General features: G+C 46.8%; 13 protein-coding genes across 13 annotated transcripts; 7 read left to right on the top strand and 6 right to left on the bottom strand.

Annotated features, from left to right (window-relative positions):
* Positions 1-1,140: 1,140 nt before the first annotated feature.
* On the top strand, positions 1,141-2,918 carry N7479_008996 (MFS transporter; the record flags this gene model as incomplete). The annotated part of the gene is made up of 5 exons (XM_057256689.1): positions 1,141-1,314; positions 1,389-1,468; positions 1,522-1,797; positions 1,856-2,676; positions 2,737-2,918. The coding sequence occupies 5 exons, from the start codon at positions 1,141-1,143 to the stop codon at positions 2,916-2,918; spliced, it is 1,533 nt and encodes a 510-aa protein (XP_057104147.1).
* A 165-nt stretch (positions 2,919-3,083) lies between these two features.
* Positions 3,084-4,163, bottom strand: N7479_008995 (uncharacterized protein; the record flags this gene model as incomplete). Its single annotated transcript, XM_057256688.1, has 1 exon — positions 3,084-4,163. One exon carries the CDS (start codon positions 4,161-4,163, stop codon positions 3,084-3,086), a length of 1,080 nt encoding a protein of 359 aa, XP_057104146.1.
* A 693-nt stretch (positions 4,164-4,856) lies between these two features.
* On the bottom strand, positions 4,857-7,105 carry N7479_008994 (M3 family metallopeptidase; the record flags this gene model as incomplete). Its single annotated transcript, XM_057256687.1, has 4 exons — positions 4,857-5,052; positions 5,110-5,587; positions 5,642-5,783; positions 5,837-7,105. The coding sequence occupies 4 exons, from the start codon at positions 7,103-7,105 to the stop codon at positions 4,857-4,859; spliced, it is 2,085 nt and encodes a 694-aa protein (XP_057104145.1).
* Positions 7,106-7,547: 442 nt separating this feature from the next.
* On the top strand, positions 7,548-8,050 carry N7479_008993 (L-rhamnose mutarotase; the record flags this gene model as incomplete). The annotated part of the gene is made up of 3 exons (XM_057256686.1): positions 7,548-7,683; positions 7,767-7,903; positions 7,967-8,050. 3 exons carry the CDS (start codon positions 7,548-7,550, stop codon positions 8,048-8,050), a joined length of 357 nt encoding a protein of 118 aa, XP_057104144.1.
* Positions 8,051-8,104: 54 nt separating this feature from the next.
* Positions 8,105-8,921, bottom strand: N7479_008992 (phosphoglycerate mutase; the record flags this gene model as incomplete). The annotated part of the gene is made up of 2 exons (XM_057256685.1): positions 8,105-8,816; positions 8,866-8,921. 2 exons carry the CDS (start codon positions 8,919-8,921, stop codon positions 8,105-8,107), a joined length of 768 nt encoding a protein of 255 aa, XP_057104143.1.
* A 1,711-nt stretch (positions 8,922-10,632) lies between these two features.
* On the top strand, positions 10,633-11,676 carry N7479_008991 (alpha/beta fold hydrolase; the record flags this gene model as incomplete). The annotated part of the gene is made up of 1 exon (XM_057256684.1): positions 10,633-11,676. The coding sequence occupies one exon, from the start codon at positions 10,633-10,635 to the stop codon at positions 11,674-11,676; it is 1,044 nt and encodes a 347-aa protein (XP_057104142.1).
* A 290-nt stretch (positions 11,677-11,966) lies between these two features.
* N7479_008990 (uncharacterized protein) lies at positions 11,967-12,213 on the top strand (the record flags this gene model as incomplete). The annotated part of the gene is made up of 2 exons (XM_057256683.1): positions 11,967-12,031; positions 12,060-12,213. The coding sequence occupies 2 exons, from the start codon at positions 11,967-11,969 to the stop codon at positions 12,211-12,213; spliced, it is 219 nt and encodes a 72-aa protein (XP_057104141.1).
* A 1,567-nt stretch (positions 12,214-13,780) lies between these two features.
* On the top strand, positions 13,781-14,924 carry N7479_008989 (uncharacterized protein; the record flags this gene model as incomplete). Its single annotated transcript, XM_057256682.1, has 3 exons — positions 13,781-13,892; positions 13,954-14,398; positions 14,495-14,924. The coding sequence occupies 3 exons, from the start codon at positions 13,781-13,783 to the stop codon at positions 14,922-14,924; spliced, it is 987 nt and encodes a 328-aa protein (XP_057104140.1).
* A 285-nt stretch (positions 14,925-15,209) lies between these two features.
* On the bottom strand, positions 15,210-15,867 carry N7479_008988 (uncharacterized protein; the record flags this gene model as incomplete). The annotated part of the gene is made up of 2 exons (XM_057256681.1): positions 15,210-15,345; positions 15,416-15,867. The coding sequence occupies 2 exons, from the start codon at positions 15,865-15,867 to the stop codon at positions 15,210-15,212; spliced, it is 588 nt and encodes a 195-aa protein (XP_057104139.1).
* A 672-nt stretch (positions 15,868-16,539) lies between these two features.
* On the bottom strand, positions 16,540-17,654 carry N7479_008987 (60S ribosomal protein uL18; the record flags this gene model as incomplete). The annotated part of the gene is made up of 3 exons (XM_057256680.1): positions 16,540-17,404; positions 17,465-17,502; positions 17,652-17,654. The coding sequence occupies 3 exons, from the start codon at positions 17,652-17,654 to the stop codon at positions 16,540-16,542; spliced, it is 906 nt and encodes a 301-aa protein (XP_057104138.1).
* Positions 17,655-17,948: 294 nt separating this feature from the next.
* N7479_008986 (HAD family hydrolase) lies at positions 17,949-18,784 on the bottom strand (the record flags this gene model as incomplete). The annotated part of the gene is made up of 2 exons (XM_057256679.1): positions 17,949-18,674; positions 18,731-18,784. 2 exons carry the CDS (start codon positions 18,782-18,784, stop codon positions 17,949-17,951), a joined length of 780 nt encoding a protein of 259 aa, XP_057104137.1.
* A 453-nt stretch (positions 18,785-19,237) lies between these two features.
* N7479_008985 (kinetochore subunit FTA4 family protein) lies at positions 19,238-20,153 on the top strand (the record flags this gene model as incomplete). The annotated part of the gene is made up of 4 exons (XM_057256678.1): positions 19,238-19,403; positions 19,490-19,658; positions 19,714-19,776; positions 19,844-20,153. 4 exons carry the CDS (start codon positions 19,238-19,240, stop codon positions 20,151-20,153), a joined length of 708 nt encoding a protein of 235 aa, XP_057104136.1.
* A 556-nt stretch (positions 20,154-20,709) lies between these two features.
* On the top strand, positions 20,710-22,122 carry N7479_008984 (uncharacterized protein; the record flags this gene model as incomplete). The annotated part of the gene is made up of 3 exons (XM_057256677.1): positions 20,710-21,498; positions 21,556-21,610; positions 21,668-22,122. 3 exons carry the CDS (start codon positions 20,710-20,712, stop codon positions 22,120-22,122), a joined length of 1,299 nt encoding a protein of 432 aa, XP_057104135.1.
* Between the last annotated feature and the right edge of the window lie 982 nt (positions 22,123-23,104).

Here is a 23,104-nt window from a genome sequence, read left to right as displayed (position 1 = left end):
TGGTCTCAATATATATATACGAACCTAACTATGTAAGACTCAGCACCAACAGTGTGTAACCTGCCATCCGGGCTATTTCTCGCGTAGTCAACGTCGACTAGATCCCTTATCTCAGGGTATTGTGAACATTATGAACATAAAATTCCGCATATACTAAAAATATCAGGGCAAATAGAAAGTACCCGCCTAGAACCAGGGCTAAGAAGCCCGTGCTTTCTTGTACTCAAGAAAGAAGCCCTAACTTTGGACCCTAGACGATACCAGACCTTAGGTCATCAGGGTTCACCCCCATGATCCGACAACCAATCGACTACAGTGCCAACGAGATTTAAGTATTTCCGCGGAGCTTAGATGGACCCTTTTTCTGCGATACAAAGACCCGCCGGGCTGAGTTTGCTCTTCAGTCCCTATCGCGGTTGGCTTGGCATCCAATGAGGAGGCTCGTGTTTATCAACGACACAAATTCCTGGCCACCGTGGAGAAAAAGCTCACCCCCAGATTCGATTTAATGCTATGATGTAAGTTTGAGGTTCCTAATTAAAAGGGTCCGCGGAGTTACATTAAGTAGATTGATTGACTGATTCAGACGATTAGGGTTTGCCTCCAATCGTGGCACTGGGCATGGTATACATCCCAGAGTGTGATAGGTCAACCCAAGGCATACCTTATCTCCATCATAATTCCAGCGTAGGATACTGCGGAAGCTTCAGGAATGAAATCTGGAGCAAAAAGTAAGTTTAGCACTCAGAATCTGATGATCTTTGCGGCAACCTTGTCTTTACGTTGTATCAAATCAGGGATCTGAGATATACTCGATGATAAATCTTGACTAACTGTTTTTGATTGACAGCACCTAGCTATCTGCGGTAATTGGACGACCTGACATGCAAGAGAAATCTCTGCCTGATTGTTGTTGCATGTGTCATATAAGATATATACTTCAGCAAACAAAGCATATAAACATCTATATAGATGCGAGACTATTTATTTTTCAACTTGCATCTTCCTCAAAACATTTCAAAGAAACTCTTGCTCCAGTCTAAGCCTCAAGTCCGTATCAAGTTAGCAGAGCGTTTTTATTAGAATATCCCGAGCCTACTTCTACTCCATTGCTCGAATACGAAGAGCCCGCCCACGAAAATGGCATCAAGCTTTGTTAAACAGCTCTTTATATCACCGGAAATCAACCCAAGTAACCGCAAAGCCAAGTCTATTCCCATATTGAACCCTTTTGATCAATATGGACGCGTGTTCTTCTTCTCGTGGCTTGGTTTCATGGTGGCATTCCTATCATGGTATGCATTTCCACCACTGGTAAGTTCATGATTCAATTGCAACATATTTTATATACGAAAAGGGCTCATGTCTAATTTCATTCGTCTTCCTAGTTGAGTGTAACCATCAAAAAAGACTTGAATATGACACAAGATGATATCGCCAACTCGAACATCGTCGCACTTCTGGCAACGTAAGTACCAGAGTATTGAATCAATCGAAGAAACACCTCTCTAACAGTTACAGCCTACTCGTCCGATTTGTTGCAGGGCCACTCTGTGATCGCTATGGCCCACGCTTGGTCTTCGTGGGACTACTCCTATGTGGAGCCATTCCTACAGCTATGGCCGGTCTTGTCACTGGCCCCAAGGGCCTCATAGCTCTCCGATTTTTCGTTGGAATTCTGGGAGGAACATTCGTCCCATGCCAGGTCTGGTGCACTGGTTTCTTTGACAAAAGTATTGTTGGCACTGCCAATTCCCTCGCCGGAGGTTGGGGTAATGCAGGCGGAGGAATCACATAGTGGGTGTTTACCTTTTCTCGTTTGAATCTTATGAATATACTAACAAAATCGCTTCAGTTTTTTGATGCCCGCCATCTACGACTCCCTTGTTCATTCCCGGGGCCTCTCTTCCCACAAAGCATGGCGTGTCGCCTACATCGTCCCATTCATCATCATCACCGTCGTCGCCTTGGGCATGCTGTTCCTCTGCGAAGATACACCAACAGGAAAGTGGTCTGAGAGACACCTCTGGGCAAAAGAGTCAGACAGCACTACCTCGGGCACTGACGGCAACATCGTTGATATCAACTCCGGCACTCTAACTAGCGGAATGACGACTCCCTATAACTCCGCAACAATCGACATCGAAAAGAAAGGCGCCCAGTCACCACAAGTCGTAGACACTGACACATCAACAATGGGGCAGATCGACATCTTCAAACAAGAGACAATCGTCTCCCCAACTCTCCGAGAGGCTCTGAGCGTGGCTCTGAGTCTATCCACAATGGCTCTGGCAATCCCCTACGCCTGCTCCTTTGGCTCAGAGCTAGCAATCAACTCAATCCTGGGATCTTACTACACAAAGACCTTCCCACACATGGGCCAAACAAAATCAGGCCAGTGGGCTGCCATGTTCGGTCTGCTGAATGCCGTCTTCCGACCCGCAGGTGGTCTATTCGGAGACTTGGTTTACCGGTACACAGACAAGGTTTGGTCGAAAAAGCTTTTGATCACATTTTTGGGGGTTGCGATGGGAGCTTTCCAGCTTGCGATCGGATTATCGAACCCGTCCACGGAGGCGGCTATGTTCGGTCTTATCGCGGGGCTGGCTTTCTTCCTTGAGGCATCTAATGGAGCCAACTTTGCTCTTGTGCCTCATGTGCATCCTTTCGCTAATGGTATGTGGTCATGTTCTTACTCCCTAAATCACGTTGTTAAAGCTAACACCTTGTCACTAGGTATTGTTTCTGGTATTGTTGGCGGGTTCGGTAATCTTGGTGGAATCGTGTTTGCGATTATCTTCAGATACAATGGGTCAAGCTACGGACGGTCGATGTGGATCATCGGTGTTATATCTATGGCGGCTAATTTGGCCGTTTCCTGGATTCGTCCTGTTCCTAGGAGTCAGATGCTATCCTGAGAGATATTTTATATGCTTTTGTAATTACGAATACCAACTTCGATCTACTAACTAATGATATTTGACCTATATTCGTAAAGATCGTCAAATATCTGCTCTGTTCGGTTTAGAGCATCCTGCAGTGGGGTATCTTTATATACAATGCAGTTTATATAAGAATGAAGCTTAGTTGGACCCTGACTGCCTATGCGCAATGGTTCTAAGCAAAGCCATCATCCCGTCCATAGTAGCAGCCATGCTATCAATTCGACGTTCTAGCCTAGTGATATCCGACCTTTTAGCCGCGGTGGAGGCCTCACTAGCTGCTCGAGTATTCATCATACTAAGAAATAAGGCCATTTCTGTGTGTAGTGATATCGGGGGAGTCGGTGGCTTTAACATACCGACTTGCGTAGGATTCGCCTCATTTATAGGTCTTTTATCCCTTGCCCGTTGTACTGATTCATCGGCCATACCATCCCCGGCAGAGTTGGTAGATATCTGGGGCCTAGTACCCACACTAGCGAACTCCTTTCGTTGTTCGTTTGCTCTTAAGTTCTGTTGTAGCACTTCGTATATCTCATTGGCATAGTCAAAAATAGCAGCTTCAGTGGCGTTCATTCTAGCCCGGTCAGCCTTTGGTATAGATAGTATAGCGCCATGCACTTTGAGCCTTTCGGTGACATGCTTATGAACAGTTTGTTGATTGATGTTCCGCCCAGTATTGGCTCTCCATACGTCTGCAATCGACTCATAAAGAGAAGCATTGCCTTTCATGCTAGTGAACCGATCTTTATAGTACACAGCAATGCGTAGTAGCTCGAGATCATCTTCAGTTGAAAGGGGCGAAGCTCTAGGGGCTTTACTAGGCGTTTGACCAAGCGTTTGACTGAGCAATTGATTCGGCATTTGACCAAGAATTTGACTCGGCGTTTGGCCCACAGTTGGAGCAGCACTGGGGATTGTAGCTGGAGCAACAATCTGAGCTACAGTTGGAGAAACAGGCGGAACAGTAGGTGGAGCAGCATTTTGACTAGCAGTTTGACTAGGTGTCGGCGTTGCTGGAGAGTTGGATTGTACCTGCCAGGGGGCTGGTGGAGCGTACCAACCCCTAATCACAGGGGGCACTGCGCCTGATTGAGACTGCAAGCTGGTGGCTTCATTGCGCGGAGGGGGCTCGGTCGGGGGCTGTACACCTTGGCGGGGTGAAGTAGGCCATCCAATACTATCGGGCGTAGTATTTTGGGTTTCAGTTTCGTCAGCCATAGGAAATGAGGTGGGTGGTGAGGTATAAAAATAGATAACCCAGATCTCCGAGCATTTAGCGAAATGCTCATAATGCCAAGAAATATAAAGTAGGTGCTGACATGTGTCTAAGTTTACGGCAGCTGATTTGGACCAAATTTGACAATACTTATTAATACATATATAAGTTTCCGCCTTTTTTGCCATATACAACATAATACATTCCACCTATTCTAAATTTACATTTCTTGTTAATCACCATGAAAATATACTGTGTAGTGCGACTATAATTACATTTCTAGTATCGTATGGTTCCGTTGGCGGCGATTGCTAATTTTCTGCGTGGCAGAAACGCATTGTCGAATTCTGGCCCGAATCGTCTGCCGTACTTAATTCGTCAATTCACTAAACTATATTAGGCGGGGGCGAGCCGAGCCGAGCATTTTCAACACTACCTATGTACGGAGCTTCTTGCTACAATATGCCATATGCAGCATCCTATATACATGATGCGCACTCCTCAACTGGCCATTTATGACACTTCATACCTTAATCCTGCTAGGTCACTTATGTGCCACCAAAAAAATTCCGGCTTACCGAAGAACGACATTAACAAGCAGACTGCCGAAGCGAAGTATGTTTCTTACCCATAAGTATTTCCTTGGGCTTTAATAAAGCCAATGAATTGTTGGATTGATTTAGGGTTAAACTGCTTTATTCACGGGCACCGAGATCTCGAAGATATGCCTCCAGCGTAGGCGACCTCCCCAAAAATGCCTCGAGGGCCATCATCTCATTTTGACTTCCTCCTGGTGCCAGTATCATTTGTCGGTATCGGAGACCAACCTCAGGACTCATTGGATTTGAACGAAAATTAGAAAGCCATATATCAGCCGCCAATATACGGGTGCTAGGAGGTGAGTTGATCATCAGCCTGTTCCTCTGTGTAAGCGACGAGTTAACATACTAGAGATAGGAATAATAGTTCGCTTCTTGACCCCACATATAATGCGAAGTGGTAATATGTCCATTCCCCCAATTTACCTTGTCGCCGGGGCCCTGTAGAAGTGTCGTTCTCTGCAGGAGTGAGTTATACACCTCGCCAGTACGCATTGACTGAATGAAGGAGTGGGAATTAGGACAGTGGATTTGCATGTCAAATTTGCTGAATGCAATTTGCCTGAGAGTGAGAATCCCTTGATTGACCGCTTTAGCTGCAATAAGGCTGTGGACCAAATCGTCTGGGATCTCCCTAGGAGGCTGCACAGTGGTAGAGGACCATTTCTTATCAGAGACGTAGGAATAGTGGCAACTAAGCATCTGGAGACATTCAGGGACCCAGCACCAATATTCAAGCAACTGACTGGGAGCTTCAACGAAATCTGCAACTGTTCGATGTCCATGGAAGATCGCATACTTGGATCTTCCGAGGAGATCATGTATGCCTTTTCAAGTTTCAGTTAATTAAGTTCAAGATTTCTGGTTTTAATTTCACTTACCGTGGCCTAACTCATGGAAAATTGTAATTAATTCCCGATGCTGTAGAAGAGCCGGCTTATCTGACGATGAATGCGAGACATTGCATACTAAGGCGGTGGCAACCGGCTGCGTCTGCTTTCCCGCGAATGAGTAAGACTTGAACTAATGTGTTAGTAAAAGGTCTTTTTGGTAATGATTTTCTCCTAGACACGAACAGGATAGATGTTGAAATTGGCTGCATGATTGTACTTGCCCTCTCGGGGGTAAATATCAAGGTAAAGAAATCCCAGAAAAGCCGATTCTTCGTCTCGCACACTAAAGGCTCGGACATCGGGATGCCAAACTTGCTCCTTGGTGACTTCAACGAGTACAATTGATAGGCTGAAGATTGTTTCAAACACCTTTAGCATCCGTTGAATTGTAATCTCTGCGGGAAAGTACTCCGCAATCAACTCGTGATCGGTATTGTACTTTTCTCGTAGTAAACGGTCATTGTAGTAGTCAAAATCCCATAGATAAAGAGAAGGGGAAGAGTACTCTCCATCTTCTTCATCTCCCCTTCTAAGGAGCTTTAAATTTTCCAACTCCTCCTGCGCGAGGGGCTGCAAGTTATTGTAGAGTTCATCCAGTAACTGGTCAACATCATGTGGGGATGTAATCATCTTGTGTCTCGACTTCTGGGCAGCAAAAGACGAAAACCCAAGTAAACGGGCAGATTCATCCCGAAGGATGACTGCCTCATTGAATATTTCAAGATTATCCGGGAAGATATTTTGGCTCCGAAGGAATACGTCTTTTCGCGTCTCCGCGATGTGACACCGAGTCAATACCATAGTTATATCCGGCTTCTTAAGCTTGATACCCCTTTGGGTAGTTGAAGAATGTATAGGTAATGCTTTCAGGGTTTCTGCGGCTATGCCCTCTAGCTCACAGTCTTCTTTCCACACATAGCCAGGATCAGAGCTAAGATTCTCCATGAACGCAACTCGTAGCTCAATTAGACGTTTTGAGATCCAAAGGAATCTGTCTTGCTGCTCCCCTTGTAGTTCAAGTCCATTTTCCATAAACATTGAGTGAAACCTTTCAACAAGCTTTTGATCTTCGCTCTTTGCATTTTTCTCGGCGTGGTTATTCTCCTCTGCTTGCTTTTTATAAACAGCGTTGACCAAGGCAAAAAGAGACGGTATTTGGAAAAGACCGAGATATGCTTTATCAACCATATTCACAACCGTTGAGGATGCCTTGCGCATTTCAGGCGAAGGAGAAACTGCCTGAAAGAGAGCTAAGTATTGAACCTTTGCTTTGATTTCGTTGTCAATGTCTGCCAGCGGGCGAATCGAATTCTCAAATGTCGCATTTTGCGGGGAAACACGGCTTATTAGGTCATTCGAAGCTTGCTGAAGATGGTTGATCAAGCCCGTCGCAATCTCCAGCAGTGTGGACGGGCTGATATTGAAATTAGGTGGTTCGGGAATAGATGCCATTTTCGAAAAAGTAGAATTTTTGCGATTGCAGGCGTTGGTTTCTTCAGACAACCGTGATTGGTACTAGGTCAAGATGAAGGTATCAGGAAAATCAAGAGAGCTAGAAAGAAGATCTTCCAGGATTAGTTTTAATGGCGCACATTGATCTATTTAGGAAGGTGGGGGAGTCCCCTCCTCAAGTGCAGGGGTCAGATAGAGAACGTTGAAAAGAGATATCAAAGTACACCAGTTGACGATTTAATGTATTGTGACCGTATGTATCCGTATTCAAGCTCCTCCATGTGGATACGTATATGCCAAGCTCTCGGGTTAGCGCACTCCGAGTGCGGGTTGAAGCTGAGGCGAGAGGGGCATAAATGAGTTCTCTTGGGACTTTCTTACATTCTACTCTAACCCCAAATATTTCAAGCTCCATTCAATTTCTGTCTAGGAACATTTCATCATGGCTCAACTTGAACCCCGCCGCTTCGCCCAAATCGTCCACCTCAAGCCCTCCGCTGTCGCGGCATACAAGGAGTGCCACGCCAATGTCTGGCCTGAGATCCTTCAAAAGATCAGAGATTGCAACATCATAGACTGTAAGTTTCAAGGTTGAAAATATGTATAAACATACATACTGTTTGTTCAAAGTGGCTGAGATTGTATATTTCCGCTGGTGTAGACTCGATCTTCTTTGATAATGATCGGACTCTGTTCGCGAGCTTCAAGTATATCGGCACAGACTATGAAGCCGATATGAAGCGTATGGCTTCATTGCCGAAAATGAAAGAGTGGTGGGCTATGACTGATGGGATGCAGGTATGTTGAGGATTTAACACAAATGAAGAGATACAGGCGCTAATCCAAAGAACCCGGTATTAGGAAAGCCTTATTCCTGGAGCCTTGGGCAGTGCAGAGGGTCCGGGATGGTGGAAGCCCTTGGAGGAAGTGTTTCGTACAGAGTAAATCTTGCGGCCCTTGTGAACATGGTTGAACTTGTACATAGTCACAGCTTATCTGTTAACCAGTTGAGGATTGGAAGAATTGATTAATCTTTCTTTGTTTCACGTCATGCGCGGCAGTTCCAACCCCACCCCTGGTGCGATGGAGATTGGCAAGATGTTTCTTGTCATCTATACTCAGAACAAAAAATGCGAGGCCTGGGATGACAAGAGGCGGCATGGTCCTTTCTGCCGGGGTCGGGGTAATCAGTATCATCATGTAACCGGTGTTTGACCAGACAGGCTTCGTATGAAGCGCAGCCATGTTGGTATCCACTGGATTGAAGACCTCGATAAAATATGCCCATAGCTCCTGGAGGATAATACCGTGGGCAACCACTGCGATGTTTTGTCGGCTGTGTGGGTCACGCATCAGTAGCGGGAGCAAGTGTTCGTCGAAGAAGTTTTTAACCCTCTTTCTCATCGACGATTTTGACTCAGAGATGACCCAGTCTTGCGGTTTTGGTGATGGAGGAGAGGCTCTCCAGAAGTAGCCTTCCATCGATCCATAATCTTTCTCTCTTAAATCCCGAGTCAATATAGGTTCCAAGGGTGTTTCACCGGAAGGTGAAACCTGTGCATGGCAGACTCCCTCAGCTGTAATTTTTGCTCGACTTAAGTCTGAGGAGAATACCGTCGTGAATTTAGTCGAATTGGAGACGAAATGCTGAGCGAGACAATTGATCTGAGCCATCCCATGGCTGGTCAGTGCCGAGTCAGTGGTGCCCGCCCTATGATAAAGTTAAGTGGGAATGCCAATTCGGATAAATGGGCTCCTACAGGACTTTTCCAACATTATGCACTGTTTCCGCATGGCGGATTAGATATAGTTGCATTGCGAGGTGGGATCGTAAATTTAAAGCCAGGAAATATCTGTATTTGGGTGGGCAAAACAATACTAAGGGAAAATAAAGAGAGGGTCTATATAAAGGGGTAGGAACAAACATTGTCGCTATCAACAAAGAATGAGAGTTGGGAAAGTTGGCTAGCCCCTTTCGGAAATATCTGATGCCTCAAATTTCAGGGAATGTTTGATCGAGGCCGACGAATGGCTATAGCTCTTATATCTGAAAGTATCAAGACTTACAACCAGATAAAGGACCTGTAAAACCATCCCTGAAAATGGCCGTTGACAAAGTCAAAAATGATTATATTCCCACCCAGTCCAGTCAATTAGTCCGAATAGGCTAGTTCATTTACTAGATTTAGCGACATGCGTATGATAAATATATCAGTCTTCGTATACCTAGGACTCCATGTTATTCTATATACTCATTTCTAGCGATCTATTCGACTCGAAGGCGATTTCGCGTTAGAATAAGAGACATGATATTCTGTGACCTTCCCATTGTCATTGATAGACCTCCGCAAAGCCCATTCGTGGGGGCCCATAGGGCCCCCATTATAGCCCATTTAGGGGGTTTCAACTAGCATCTTGTAATCGCTGTATTCTGACCCTTCTACTAATCTTATAGAGCTTAAATGTAGACTTTAGAATTGCAATTGCTATCTAAGTACGGAGTACTCCGTATATATCCTAATTTACATTAAATCTGACCAGTGGAGGTCGAGAAAAGGTTAATATATATTTCGGATCTATACGGAGAACCACCGCTTTTTGTGTGAACCTCTATAATTTGAAACCTACCTAAATAACGCGTTACTTCGCGTGTTTAGAAGTAATAGTTAGTCATATAAATTCAACTAATTATTAATAATATATCAGTTAAAATAACTAGTAAACTATTACCTTAGGTAGAATAAAGGCTAACAACACATAAGGTAATTTAAAAAAGTCACGTTTCTTAGAATGTTTGTATACTTTGGTGCTTATTGGGCCCTATTGGGCCCCCATTTGGAGCCCAGTGGGCTTTCACCCCGGGCCCGGGTGGGCCTAAAGGACCGGGCCCAAAACCCAGCCCATTAGTGGGTTGGGGCGGGTTGGGGTTTGGGCTTTGTGGACTTTGCGAAGGTCTACTTCCCGATACCCTTTGCATTTTGATATTGGGCTTCGCCGCCCAGGAGGAGGATCCGGCCTGCGCTCTCCTCCGAGGGGCAGTTTCGGAATTCGCTGGCTTGGTTCGCACTGAGTAATGGAGGGGTGGTCGAAGGGGGTTTTCTTTTTTGTCGCTGCATGACGTTAAAGGCGCTAGTTTGAGAATTGTTGGGGGCCAACTTCAACGGTGATCGGGATTGGTTTTGAGGAATAATTATATTCAACCCACATAACTACACCAGGTTCGTGCTAGTCAGATTGAAATTAATTAGAAGGTCCCCATTGATCGAAAACCGAAACATAAAAGGCTCCTGGATACGGAGTACTAACTACATAAGGTAGCAACGCGGAATATGTGCCCCTGGCTCTGATGCTACACTGGGTTTCGCCTTTATTTTACATCAAAATAATTCTCAAGGTATACTATGATTACAGTTGGAGGCGGATGAAAAACTTTGTCTAGTTTCCTCTTATGTAATCAATAGTGAGCCATCGTGCTCTTCAAACGGCAGTCACCAAGAAAACTTGGTCCTTTTACGAGCAACCACATGATGAAGTTCTTCTCCATTATCAGTGCCTTCTCGGCAATTCTGTCGTGTACAGCTGTTGTCTCCGCGCAGTCCGACCCCGACCCAATTGGCACCATCTATGATGGACATGTGCCAGCTGATCTATACGGATCTAGCTACCCCTATCCTTGGCCAGTGAAGCTGTTCAAGTTCTATAATCAGCGTCAGAACCTTACAATGGCATTCATGGATATACCAGCAAAGAAGCAACACAAGAGCAAGAAAACAGCGGTCTTGCTACACGGTGGGAACTTCTGCAGTGTCACATGGTCCGACACGGCGCGCCAGCTGTCGGCCGCCGGCTACCGAGTGATTCTGCCTGACGACATAGGCTTCTGCAAATCGAGCAAGCCCCAAGGCTATGCCTACAATGTACATCAACAGGCGTTGAATATCCACAGCCTTCTCACTGCGCTAGGCATCGATCAAGCCACGGTTATCGGCCATTCGATGGGTGGCATGATTGCCGCCCGCTACGGCCTCATGTACCCGACTAGCGTTCAACAGCTTTTCCTCATCAATCCTCTGGGTCTGGAAGACTGGGTAGCCAAGGGTGTGCCCTATTTGTCAGTCGATGCGTCGTACGGGAGCGGGCTTGGCCAAAACTTCACCACCCTCAAAGCGTATGAGCAGGCCAGCTACTTCCCCAATGCTCCCTGGAAGCCTGAGTACGATACATGGGTGCACATGCTCGCCGACATCTATGCTGGCAATTATGGTTCAGACTATTCGTACGTGATGGCCCTCGTCACTGACGCCTTACTCAGCCAGCCTGTCATCTACCAGCTGCCTCTGCTGCAGACACGTACCTACCTCCTGGTAGGAGATAGCGACGTTTCGGCGCTTGGTAAAGCATGGTCATCCCCTGCCATCGCTGCGAAGCTAGGCCATTATGATGAACTAGGTCCTGCTGCCGCGGCCATGATCCCCAACTGCACGCTTCACATGTTCCCCGGTCTAGGCCATGCGCCCTTCCTCCAAGACCCCAAAGCGTTTTACGATGTGCTACTTTCTTTCCTGGACTAACCAAGATTGTCAGTTGGCGCACCACGGCATTTGGTACAATATCTGTTCGTCGTACACGTTTTGAATACATTTTCTGTCCTGTCCTAAGGGAGATACCCATGGTTCCTTTCCCATCTTCCTTTCTCCACATATCCCGAGGGCGGAATTTGTTCTATATTATCTTATAATGGGCCATAGCAAATCCTCGACAATTCCGTTCCGACCATCGATAGAGTCCACAATATTTTCAATGTAGCTTTTAACTCGACAGCTCTCGTTAGTTGGTAGCGGAAAGGGAACACTCGTTCCGCATGGGACATCCTGTGGCCATGTTTAACAACGATCTTTGCTTTTACATGGACCATCCTACACTTCGGTGTTTGACCCCGAAATACTTCTAGTAGATCTATCTGGCTCTCAAAATTGAGGACAGTTATGCTTGCCATCTTGGCGCCGGAATTGATCTTCACTATGGCAGCTGAACAACTCACCGATATCAAAAGATTGATGAAAGTGTGCAACGCGGCTCAAAAAGAAAGAGATTGCGAGTCCGCATAGCCCACTTCATGGCTTTCAAAGCACACTATGCTCCCAGAACAGGCAGAAAATATATACCAGATCGATTTGCATCCAGTCAACACGGAGTGGTCCCTTCCTCAATGCTTCTGCATTCATTATTAACGGAAATAAAGGCATTCATCCAAGCCGGCGTCATTCATTGCTCAGACTTCCGAGATCAGGATATTGAGGACCGGGCGAAAGTCTATGCCTTTTCTAAAGGATTCGCCATCCTCCAGAGTAGCTGGTTTATGTGCAACATTATTGCAAGATGGGCTTCTGATCCACCGGTTTCTCCGATCGAATTATTGACCGTCGCCTATATGGATCTCGATTATCTGGAAGACTATTACAAGGCCTTTGCTTTCAACAAAAGCTTCGGCGAAGTTAATGGTAGGAGATGAAGTAGATGAGAATTATATACGGACGATATTATCGGAGCGTGGACTGTTCATTTTCATGTGTACTTTTGCCGCCAGCCTTTTCTGTGCTATCCACATTGCTGCGTAAGTTCTCCAACACCAATCGTACTCGCCGCTCGTTTATATCGATCAAACCCGAAAAAGGAAAAGAAAAAGATGGGCTAAATTTTTTTCTTCAACCTGCACAGGTGCAAGCTTGATTTCTAGTGGCGATGATTCGAGGTTCGAATCTGAGGTGAATCTTACTGGAGAGATAAAGCTCTGACCACATAGCATATATTCAATACCCCAATCGCTCTGGAATTCTATGTAACGAGCCCTCAAGTCATATCTAGTTTTCAATCTCATTTGGGGATCACTAGTTTGTCCAAATGATATTCAAGAGGTTGGGTTTCAGTTCGGTAGAACTTCGCCAGGCAAAAGAATTGAGTTAATCGCGAAAAAGACGTGAACCTAATTTGTCTCACCTCTACAGTGCTGCGTATTTTTCTCGCGCCCCTGCTAGGATCAGGGGAATTTATGGAGTCTACATAGTTTCTACATGCTCAATGACGTTAAGAATTCCAACTCTCTCTGAGCCCTCAAGGCGCGACGCGTCGCGTCTTCTAAGATAATCCCCCATCTTTCAACTTTCTCTCCTTTCTTCAACCTCATATCTCTTTCATCAATATATCGGACTCTGTCGAATCACGTATGCCACTTCCGAAAAGATTGCCCGTTTCTAATACCAATACCTTACTAGGTCCTGGCTCTGCCCGAGATACCACCCGACCCATAGATTGTCAACGCCAACGGACAATAAACTGGGGTAGGGGCCGGGAGGGGCCTGCGTTAGCGACTTTGAGCGTGTCTCAACAGCTGGTTCTTCTGCAAATCTGTCTTAAGCAAAAAAAAACCCCTACACTTAACCGCGACGCACTTCAGATTATTGGCAACGTGTCTGTTCTCACTTTTCGGTGATCGCGCGTTGGAACTGGATTCGAGTCAGGAATTACGTGCAGGAAAGGATCCGTCGGTACCGTGTAGAACCTCACAAAGTTCCCGACAATGCTGAAGGTCAAATGAAACAACTGTTGGGTCAATTGACTGCCCATATAGATCTTGTCAACGATCCGGTTTATCAAAGAAACGTGGCCCTATCAACTATGGGTTGGTGGGTTCCGGGATCTCAACGCCCTATACCAAGTCATCCTGGGCAAGGCGCTGCAAAGCGAACAGTTTCGCAGGCTGGGTTTGATGATGAGAGTAATTCGGATGGTAGGAGTCGTTGCGATGAAGCCGTACTGGTACATACTACCACATTGTCCCCGTCAAATAGAGGATTCTCCCCCACCTATTTCCTCGCGACGGCGACATACCAGCCCTGGTAGTTCTTCTGCCAGCACGCCCCCGCAAGCTCTTTCCGATCAAGAACTTATAGCGAAGAGCAAGGAAGCAGAAGAGCGGTTTGACTTTGATGAGGCCAAGTCTCGATTGCTTCAAATCTCGAACAAGATGATTCTTGGACCACTCCTGGAAGAATTGGATATGGCTCGTGAAAGTCAAATTCAAACCAACAAAAACTTTGAAAGACAAGCCAAGAAAGCCGAGCTGAAGGATGATTGGCAAACAGCAAAGTCTCTACTATCTCGTATTGTGGGCGAGGATGGGCCTTTCCTTCTCCTCGCGTTGGAGTACAGTGAAGCACGGATAGACTGGGCAATAGGTGACTCAGAAGAATTGCTGGAGCGGCTTAAGAAGGAATACCCCGACCTACGCCTTGAGTAGGTGGAGCTTGACGACAATTGTGAAAATGTAGAAATGAATGGCAACCCGGGAAAGATCGCTCATCACCAGGGTATCCTTCGTGCGTACAAAAGGAAGAACGGCTCTCTCTGGGACAAACCGGATGATTTCCGCAAGGTATTCCAGATGATGGCTGCAGACATGCGCCGTGCTCGTGACAAGGCTGGGTATGCATACCCAGCTCGAGCTAGGAAGGCGGACCTTCATTCTCAATCACATTCTGGAGCTCAATCCGAGCCTGACTCTGGTTTCGATTCTCATCCTAGTCTTCAACCAGAGACAAGAGGCCAACCTCAATCCCACTCTCGATCTCAGCCTCAGCAACTGGATATGAACCAAGAATTCCGCTTGTTAGAAAGGGCACAGACAGAGCTACTCAATGGTCATGACAGGGTCAAAGCTATCCTAAGCCAGGAGTCGAGCGAAAAATTCAGAAAAGTGCTCAAAGAATTGGAGCTCCATACATTGATGCTTCTCGCTGACTTGGCGGAGGCTGCGACTTGAATGATGGCCCTAGATGATGATGTGCCGGATCAATGGACACCTGAATCTCAAATGACATTACTGACTCACGCGGAACAGTAAAGAAGAACAGCTTCCTTAGAAGATGCGAGGCTACACTGCTCGCGGGGTCAATATTGGAAGATGTAGAGCAAGAATAGTGACTCAAGTCATGCTGGTGACGGTGATTGGAGTTAGAATGGAGTTGTGATTATGTACAATAGAAACTTGACCGGAGCAAGATCCTGATATCTGTAGTGTAATTTGAATGTCTTGACTCGATATACTTCAACCAGTCTTCTCCAACTCCTTCACACTCAACTCGGGAGAGCCAATTTTCTCATCAACAGGCATTGGAACCTCCCCATTCGTCTCTAGGCCAGAGCGCCAGTCTTCCACGGCCGGTGGGCTCCATTCCGCGGCACTATCAATAATAACCTGTCAGTACAAGTGCAAACCAGCTGTAACCAAAGCCATCAACTAGAACCACCTACCCATTTTCCTTCGCCTCAACCTCCTTCGTCCACTCCTCAGGAAGCGGCGGACGCGGTGTATCTGACGCGAACCCGTTATTCAAACCATCGGGTTTCCCAGTGCGCCCGTTATATCGCGGGTAATTTGAATCGGATTCCGGCCCTGGAGTGTCTTCGTTGTTCGCGTCCGGAGCCGAACCTGGAGTTTGTGGGAGCGGAGTTCCAGCAGCCTGATCTTGGATAGGAGTCTCAGATCCTCCATGCTTTATTCGACGTCCGAGCGGTGTTGATGTAGCGACTGCCCTGCTAGCTATGCCACTGTCTGAGCCCCTTGCCGATTGCTTGCGGCTGCCTCGGTTCAGGTGAGGTGGTGTGCTTTCTGCCCGGTGAGGGGTCTGGCACCAAGGGCAATCGAATTTGCCTGCATAGGCGCGGTGCCAGCTTGCGTGTGTGTGTTGTTGGTATCTCTTCATGATGGTGTGTTGTGGTTATGACGTGGGTATATACTTATGTCGTTGAGGGATATATGTACAAAGGGGTAAAATAATGGAGCAATTTCATGAGCTCTTTTCGGGGCCCAAACAGCTTTTTAAAGCGGGGATTGATAGCAATGGAACTATCTAGACGCACTTTTCTTTTTGCATCCTTACTGCTGATTTGGAACAGCCACCAAGTGTGCTGGCAATGCATTCGTGGGGTTGGGGGAGCCACTAATCCTACATGTGCAATAGCATTGGCGCTTGTGCATCGTCGATCTAATTTTAATACACAGTGGACTCGTAATTTTACTAAATTACAGCTCAATGGCATGATGCATCATAATGAATCATACAATCATATAACTTGCTTTAAAACGGTCTACAGATCCCATTTACTGACAGATGCAAGGAGGCAAATGAGGGAAAAAGACAGTCATGGACATTGGCAGGGAGCACTTCGAACTGAGTAAAGAAAATTGCCTTGAATGAACACCGAACTAATTGCTCCCCAGGAAAAACCGCTTCCGATAGTAAAAAAAATAAAGTGGTATGTGCCATGATCCGTCAAAAACTACATCACATGAATATAACGCCGGCAGTAGCCTATTCCCTCAAATAGAAAATATTCGTAGGAACTTTTGGTCGGAAAGATAGGAAGCGAGACGCTTAAGCGGAAGCAAGCTTGCGGATCTTCTCCTCGACGCGAGCCTTGCGCTCGGCGTGAGTGAGACGAGCGACCTTGTACTTCTTGGACTCGGCCTTCCACTCCTCCTTGGTCTTCTTGGGGCCGGCATCCTCATCGGCCTTGAAGGGGTCCTCACGGATGGCCTTGTGGGCATCGGCGTAGATCTCCTCGAGGTCACCAGCATCGATCTCGTTCTCAATGTACTTGATGAACTGGGACTTGTAGCGCTCCTCATCCTCATCGGCAAGGTTCTCCATGTACTCGGAGACGTGGCTACCGTGGATGTAGTTCTTGAGGGTCTCAGCATCGAGCTCCTCGGACTCGATGTCGTAACCGGGGAAACGGCGGTCGGAGTGGGGGATGAAGATACCACCGTCGGAGGCACCCTTCATGGCAGCGAAGACACGGTTACCGGTGGAGGTGCGGACAAGACCAACATCGAGGAAGGCCTTGAAGGGGCGGCGCTCGCCATCGTCGGTCTCGATGGCCTCGGTGAGAGTGTGCTCACCGGTGGCCTCCTCGACACCCTTGAACTGCTCGTCAAGGTTGAGCTTCTTGAGGACACGGCGGGCAAGGAGCAGGCCGGTGGCGTAGGCAGCAGCCCAGTTGGTAAGACCCTGGTCGATACCGTACTTGGGGAGCTCGTGGGCGTAGGCAGCGGCGAGAACCTTGTCACCGGTGACCTCAGAGTAGACAATCTGGGTGACGATGTCGCGGTTGGTGAAGCGAACAACCATGCGGTACTTGGGAGCGTTGTACTTGTTCTTGGCCTGGGTGATCAGGCGCTTGCGAGCATAGTAGTCGGTCTTACCCTCGCGACGGCGGCGGTACTTAGTCTGGAAGCGACTATAATTGAAAAGTCAGAAAACAGCGGCAAGAAAAATATTATCAAAGAATTCAACTCACCTGAAGTAGGCATCGTTCTTGGGGTTCTTGGTGAAAGGCTATAGAACAAACCCACGAGTCAGCAATTAACGCTTCAGAAATTACGCCGAAGCAACTTGCAGGGACCCGGCTCCGATAGGAATCGGAGAGAGAATAAAAAGCCAAAGGAATGCATAATGACTTTTCAGTCATCAGCGATCGAACTCACCATTTTGAACGGGTGTCGAGGGCGCTGGAGATGGACGAAGAAGAGGAAGTGGGAAATTTCGTGGGTCGACTTTGTGCGGGATTTCGCTTAGCGCGTGGCTGCATCCCCCTCCAGAAAGTGAGGTCGGCGACGAGTGGAACATCAACTTTCGTACTATGGGAAAGAAAAAGAAAACAACAATAAATTTAGGAAAATTGGAAAAAATTAAGAAAATGTTCCGAAATTCTTATTCTCCATGTTTTCTATATATCACCTGGATAGATTTCTCGAAATAACCAAATTTCTATCTATAACACCTCACAATCGTGCCTTGTCCTCGTCCAGCAACTGAAGGCCTGTGATTTTCTCCAGTTCTTTGACTGCATCTTGGGTCTTTCCAAGTGTGACTTTGACTGTACGCATGCCAGCTTTCTTTGCTCCCTTCAAGTTCTCGCCAATGTCATCGAAGAACACAACATCATCGGGATTACATCCGGCCAGTCCTCGTCCCTTAGCTAAAGTGTCCATCTCCTGCAACGCCACCTGGTAGATTTTTGGTTCGGGTTTCCGGAGGCCCGTGTGCGCAGACGAGATGAAGAAATCGAATTGCTTCTTAACATCGGATGCATTATTGTATTCATGCCCGTCGGGGAATATAGTGGTGTTGGATAGAGCGCCCATCAGGAACTGTCCTGACTCCTTCAATTTCTTCAGAGCTGGGTACATATATCGGTCTGGAGTGCGAGATACCCGCATCATCTCCCAGAATAGCCATTCTGCATCCACCGTCGGTAGTGGAGGGATGATAGAATCAGCTGTGCCTTGCTTTTGTTGAAGTTGTTGGTGGAATTGTTTCCATATCTCGGGGTTTGTTAGGTCCGCATTGAACCCCGCAAAGAAGTCCGCGTCCATCTTGATCTCGCCTCGCTCGAGCTTGTGCCAGCTACCGTCAGGCGCCGTTCGCGAGATACTAAAATTGACCCATCCTGGTGGGATATTCTGGGAAATTTCGTAGTCAAGAATAGCCTGGAACGGAGATACAACCTAAAGATTTGTTAGATATATATATCTTCAATTTTTAGGCCAAGTGGCTGACTTACACACACTCCTCCAATGTCGAACAGTAGGCCCACCGGCCGCTTGATCCTTGCCATTTTGATATAACAACAATAAGGCTTCTAGCGGTAGTAGTGGTCACCGCAGGATATGCCGCAATTTAATCCTAACGCGCAAACTAAATGAGTTGGGATGACCTTGAAATCGCAACGAATGAATTGTACTTTGAAAGCGATGTGGACATAAAAGACGGTCAGATTGCCGAGGTACGTACACTCTAGACCGAGGATATACCCCCACGCTAAGGAGCTCAGTTATCACCCTACTGCATCCATATGTGAACGACTTACTATCATTTAATCTGTATGTTTTAAATCATTTCCTTCATTTTATCGTGGTTTGTATCCAAATCTAAATTAGCCATCCCGCAAAATCGCATTTGCGGAGAGACACGTGATGTCTTATCGATAAGCACGCGCTCAGAGAAGACCACGGGACTTTTGGAGATTCAACAATGGTACTTCTCTAACACCATTTGGATTGTGTTCGACATGGACTCAACTCGAACTATATCTGAGTTGAAATCTGCATTTATATGGAGCCAAGTCCGCATCTTCTCCGAGAGCCTCGATTTACCCGAAGACTGGCGAAACTATGCTCCTGAAACCACGGAAGGTGATCTGAGTGACAAGGTGATCGAAGATGTTCTACACAAAGGTCAGAATACGAATCGCAATTGAACTGCACAAATTGATATGGTTTTGCGCCCATATATTATGCATATTATACTCATTGTCCTATAGTAAATGCAGCTGCTAAACAGCACAATCGTGTTGTTTATTCCTCCCAAGCAATACACCATGTCGCCCAACAGATTGCAAACCTGTACTGGTCGTCGGTTAGCCAAGAGGCACGCAGTCAGGATGCCTTTGCTCGAGGTATCGAAAAAACAACGGATTTGTCAAGGGGGATGTAAGATTTTATCCATCTCGATGCAATGTATGACAACACTGACTATATGGTTTAGGAACATCACAAAGATGCCTGTAAACTTGGAAAACCAGGAAGCAAGCGAAAGTGAGCATGAAAGGTCAGTTTTCAAACACATCCACACTTTCTCCGGTTGTAGTTCCACCTGCCTTACACTAGTCGTACAGATACCGGCAGCTCCGTGAGCGGCTGGCGAGTCTCGACGGTCAACGGCAGCAACGGCAACAGCGTCTTGATCAGTTACAGCATCTCCGGCGATTACTCGAGCCATTTGAGGACCCCCAAAAGGACATTCAACCTAATCTTATTACTAAGGATGGAGAACTTGTTCAAGAACTGGAGAAAATGCGCATGCTCGTAGCCAGAGCTGGAGGCCGGATTGCACAACATAAAAGAAGCAGCGGTGTCCCTGATACTTATGATTACTCCCTTCCAGGCTCTGATCAGAGATTGGAAGCCCTGTTGGATATGCCTTGACGAAACCAAAATACCCCATGCCCATAGGTACATATGTAAAATGAAGTTACTTTCGATACAACATAATTATGTACACATTTTCAATGCCTAGGTAGGTATCCATGTATGGTTTATTCTATAGACCGTAATTTCCTTGATTTTCTACCTGGATTTGGATCACGTTGCCCAGGCTACGGTAGTCCCAGTATATAGATATATATATATACATAGCTTCCATGAAGGCGGCACATAGTAAGCACAGTATGGCCTAATGGATGTCAACAAAGGAACATGAAAAAGGCAGGTACGACTCAATTATGACTGCTGGAATTCAATTACAGACTCCATAAAGCACATACCATTGCACTGAAGCATAGTTGAACATTTCGTACTGGGCGAGGGCCCATTTATCTCCAAATCTCGACCGTTATTGATCCATTACACTTACACACTCGTCCTCCGCCGGTCGGAAAGAAATAGGCTTTGCCCCACGGATATGTTGGGAAACTGACTCCCTTAGGTGAGTGTTTTTTGTCAATTCCATTTGCAGCCACCCTAGTTGTTATTTTCTATTTGAATGAGTGCCCTCAAGAAGACGAGGGACCTTGTTAGAATGGGACCATCACGTGAGAAATCACGATCACGTGTTGACTCGGCGCTAGCCCCACTTGCTAGCGTGAGCTCCCAGCACAACACGGTTGTCGACTGCCTATTAGAGACCTGTGATTCTGATCAGAGCTCCCTGGACGAGACTGCTATTGATTCAGACTCGAGCGATAGCAACGATACTATCCCTGGGTTGAGTATATCCGCCACAATCGAGGGCGACACTTCCCCCTCCCCTTCCAAGGCTTTCACGCGTGGGCATCGCCGTCGCTCCACGCACGTTACTCGCCGTGACCTTGAGAAGTTTCAATCGGAGGTCCTAGGCGTTCAAAACCACGCCTCTTGGTTCGACGAAGATAACGGAACTCGGCAACCCTCCACTCCTGACGATCCTCAACTTGAGGAACTGAACCGCGCTTTCGCCGACGCCGACGTCTCTATGAACAATACCGCTAGTATGGCTAGCAATGGTACCGGACCTAACAACTTCTCGGGTTATATGGAGAACAGTACTGGCTCAATGAACATGCCGCCCAATATCCCTCCCCGCCAGACTCCGTCTCCTTCTCCCTCACACTCTTCAGTCACCACTCAGGTCAATGGCGGCGGAATGGGAGCTATGGGCGCGGCAATTCCGATGAACGCTGGTCATCAGATGGATTTGCATCATTTATACGAGATGGTTGTGGAATTGAGCGATGTGTTGAAGAACAACCGGGATGTGACCAAAAACATCGTCGCGAATGCGGAGGAGATTGTGGTATGTGGGACCAACGAACATCCATTCATATTGAATATTCAGCTAACAAATATTTAGAAGAACGGTATTGCCGATAGCTCTGGTGCCAGTGGCCAGCAGGGCGATAACCTCAGTATGTTGACCCCTGGGAAGATCAATTCACATCCTAGTTTATTAACGCCTAGAGCAGCTGCCCGTATTGCTGAACTCGAGCGTGCCCTGGCCAAGGAAAAGCTTCTGAGTGCCGAGCACAAACACCATCGCGAGGAAAACATGAAGATGATCCGCGAGTTTGAAACCGCCGTGGGTGTTATGGTGGAGCAAATCCGTAACTACTGCCAAAACAACAACATGCATTACCTTGCCCAGAAGAAGCATTATAACAACCTCCTCCAGGCTGAGCGCGACGCTCACCTGGAAAGCCGACTTGATCGAGACTACTGGCATGCACAAACCATGAAATGTGCCGAAATGATCCGCACGGCCTACCGTCTCAAATGTGAAGAAGATGATGTCCCCACCCGCGTCATTTCTGGTCTGCAGAATGAGGTTCGTGCCTACCGCTTTGCGCTTGGCATGGAAGCTGAGAAGCCGGAGGAGGAGTATGGCTGGGAATATCTCAAGAATATCCCTGGTTTGGAGTAAAACAAAAAGGGGTGTATGGTGGGGAAGGACTGCGGAAACCGCTGTAATATTTCCGATGTCCGCTTGATGCCGTGATGACTGTTTCTTTTCATCGCATACCCCTCGGAGGCGTTCGTGTTTTTTTTTTTTTTGTTTTTTTTTTTTTCTGGTTATTGCTCGGCACTTTTCTCCCTTTCTTCCCCCTTAGAATATGGGGCGTTCCTAGGTGCTTTTATTATCGCGAATACCCGTATTTATTGAGCGTTATGGTGTTCATATCACCGAAAAATGGTCCTTATTTTAGGTCCAAACTAAAGTTCTCTTCTAATATCCCGGTCCCCGCCTTATATCCACTCCATGATGTTGTAGGTCATTGTACTCCGTAATAGTTGTCTGTATTCCGCCACCGGAGTGCCGAACGTTCTCCGGGTTTGGCTTCAATTCCACTCCAATTATTACTTTCTTTTCCATAAAAATACATCTCTCAACAAACATTAGCCTGTAGATCCCGGTACGTTACATACTCACGTGCCTCAAATTCGGATTATGTCACCTTAGGTCTGGACATGCTTAATTGCATCTAGGGTCTCCCAGTGTTACTTTTCCCTATCCCTTTTAGTAACCTCTTGCATGATTCCCACTATGCATTTCTTGTTGAAACAGGCGATGGCATTGGATCATTTACTGTGACGGGCGTACTTTGACGCATACTAGCTCTCGGTCGCAGATCATACGGCATACCCCCCAGCATTTTCTGGCATATTTCCCAGCTTTCCCACCTCATTCGTTGCCATCGGGCCTCTAGTATTGTCCACCTGATTCTCTTGGAAATCGCTTTACGATCATCAGTGGAAAGTGGGGGACCAGCCAATTATGTGTCGTTCAATCTAGTCCTATCCAGTCATTGCGCTCTTTATACAACGCCACACCGCTGATAAACCTCGACGACTGTGCACTGAAAAACTTACATTGTTTTGTCTCTCATTTTCGATTGAGGCATTTC

The sequence above is a fragment of the Penicillium vulpinum genome (genome assembly GCF_028829585.1).
Source record: "Penicillium vulpinum strain IBT 29486 chromosome Unknown utg000004l_segment0_segment0, whole genome shotgun sequence".
Lineage (NCBI taxonomy): Eukaryota > Fungi > Ascomycota > Eurotiomycetes > Eurotiales > Aspergillaceae > Penicillium > Penicillium vulpinum.
Note: the sequence above shows the minus strand (reverse complement) of the source record. Positions and strands in the feature narration are given on the sequence as shown.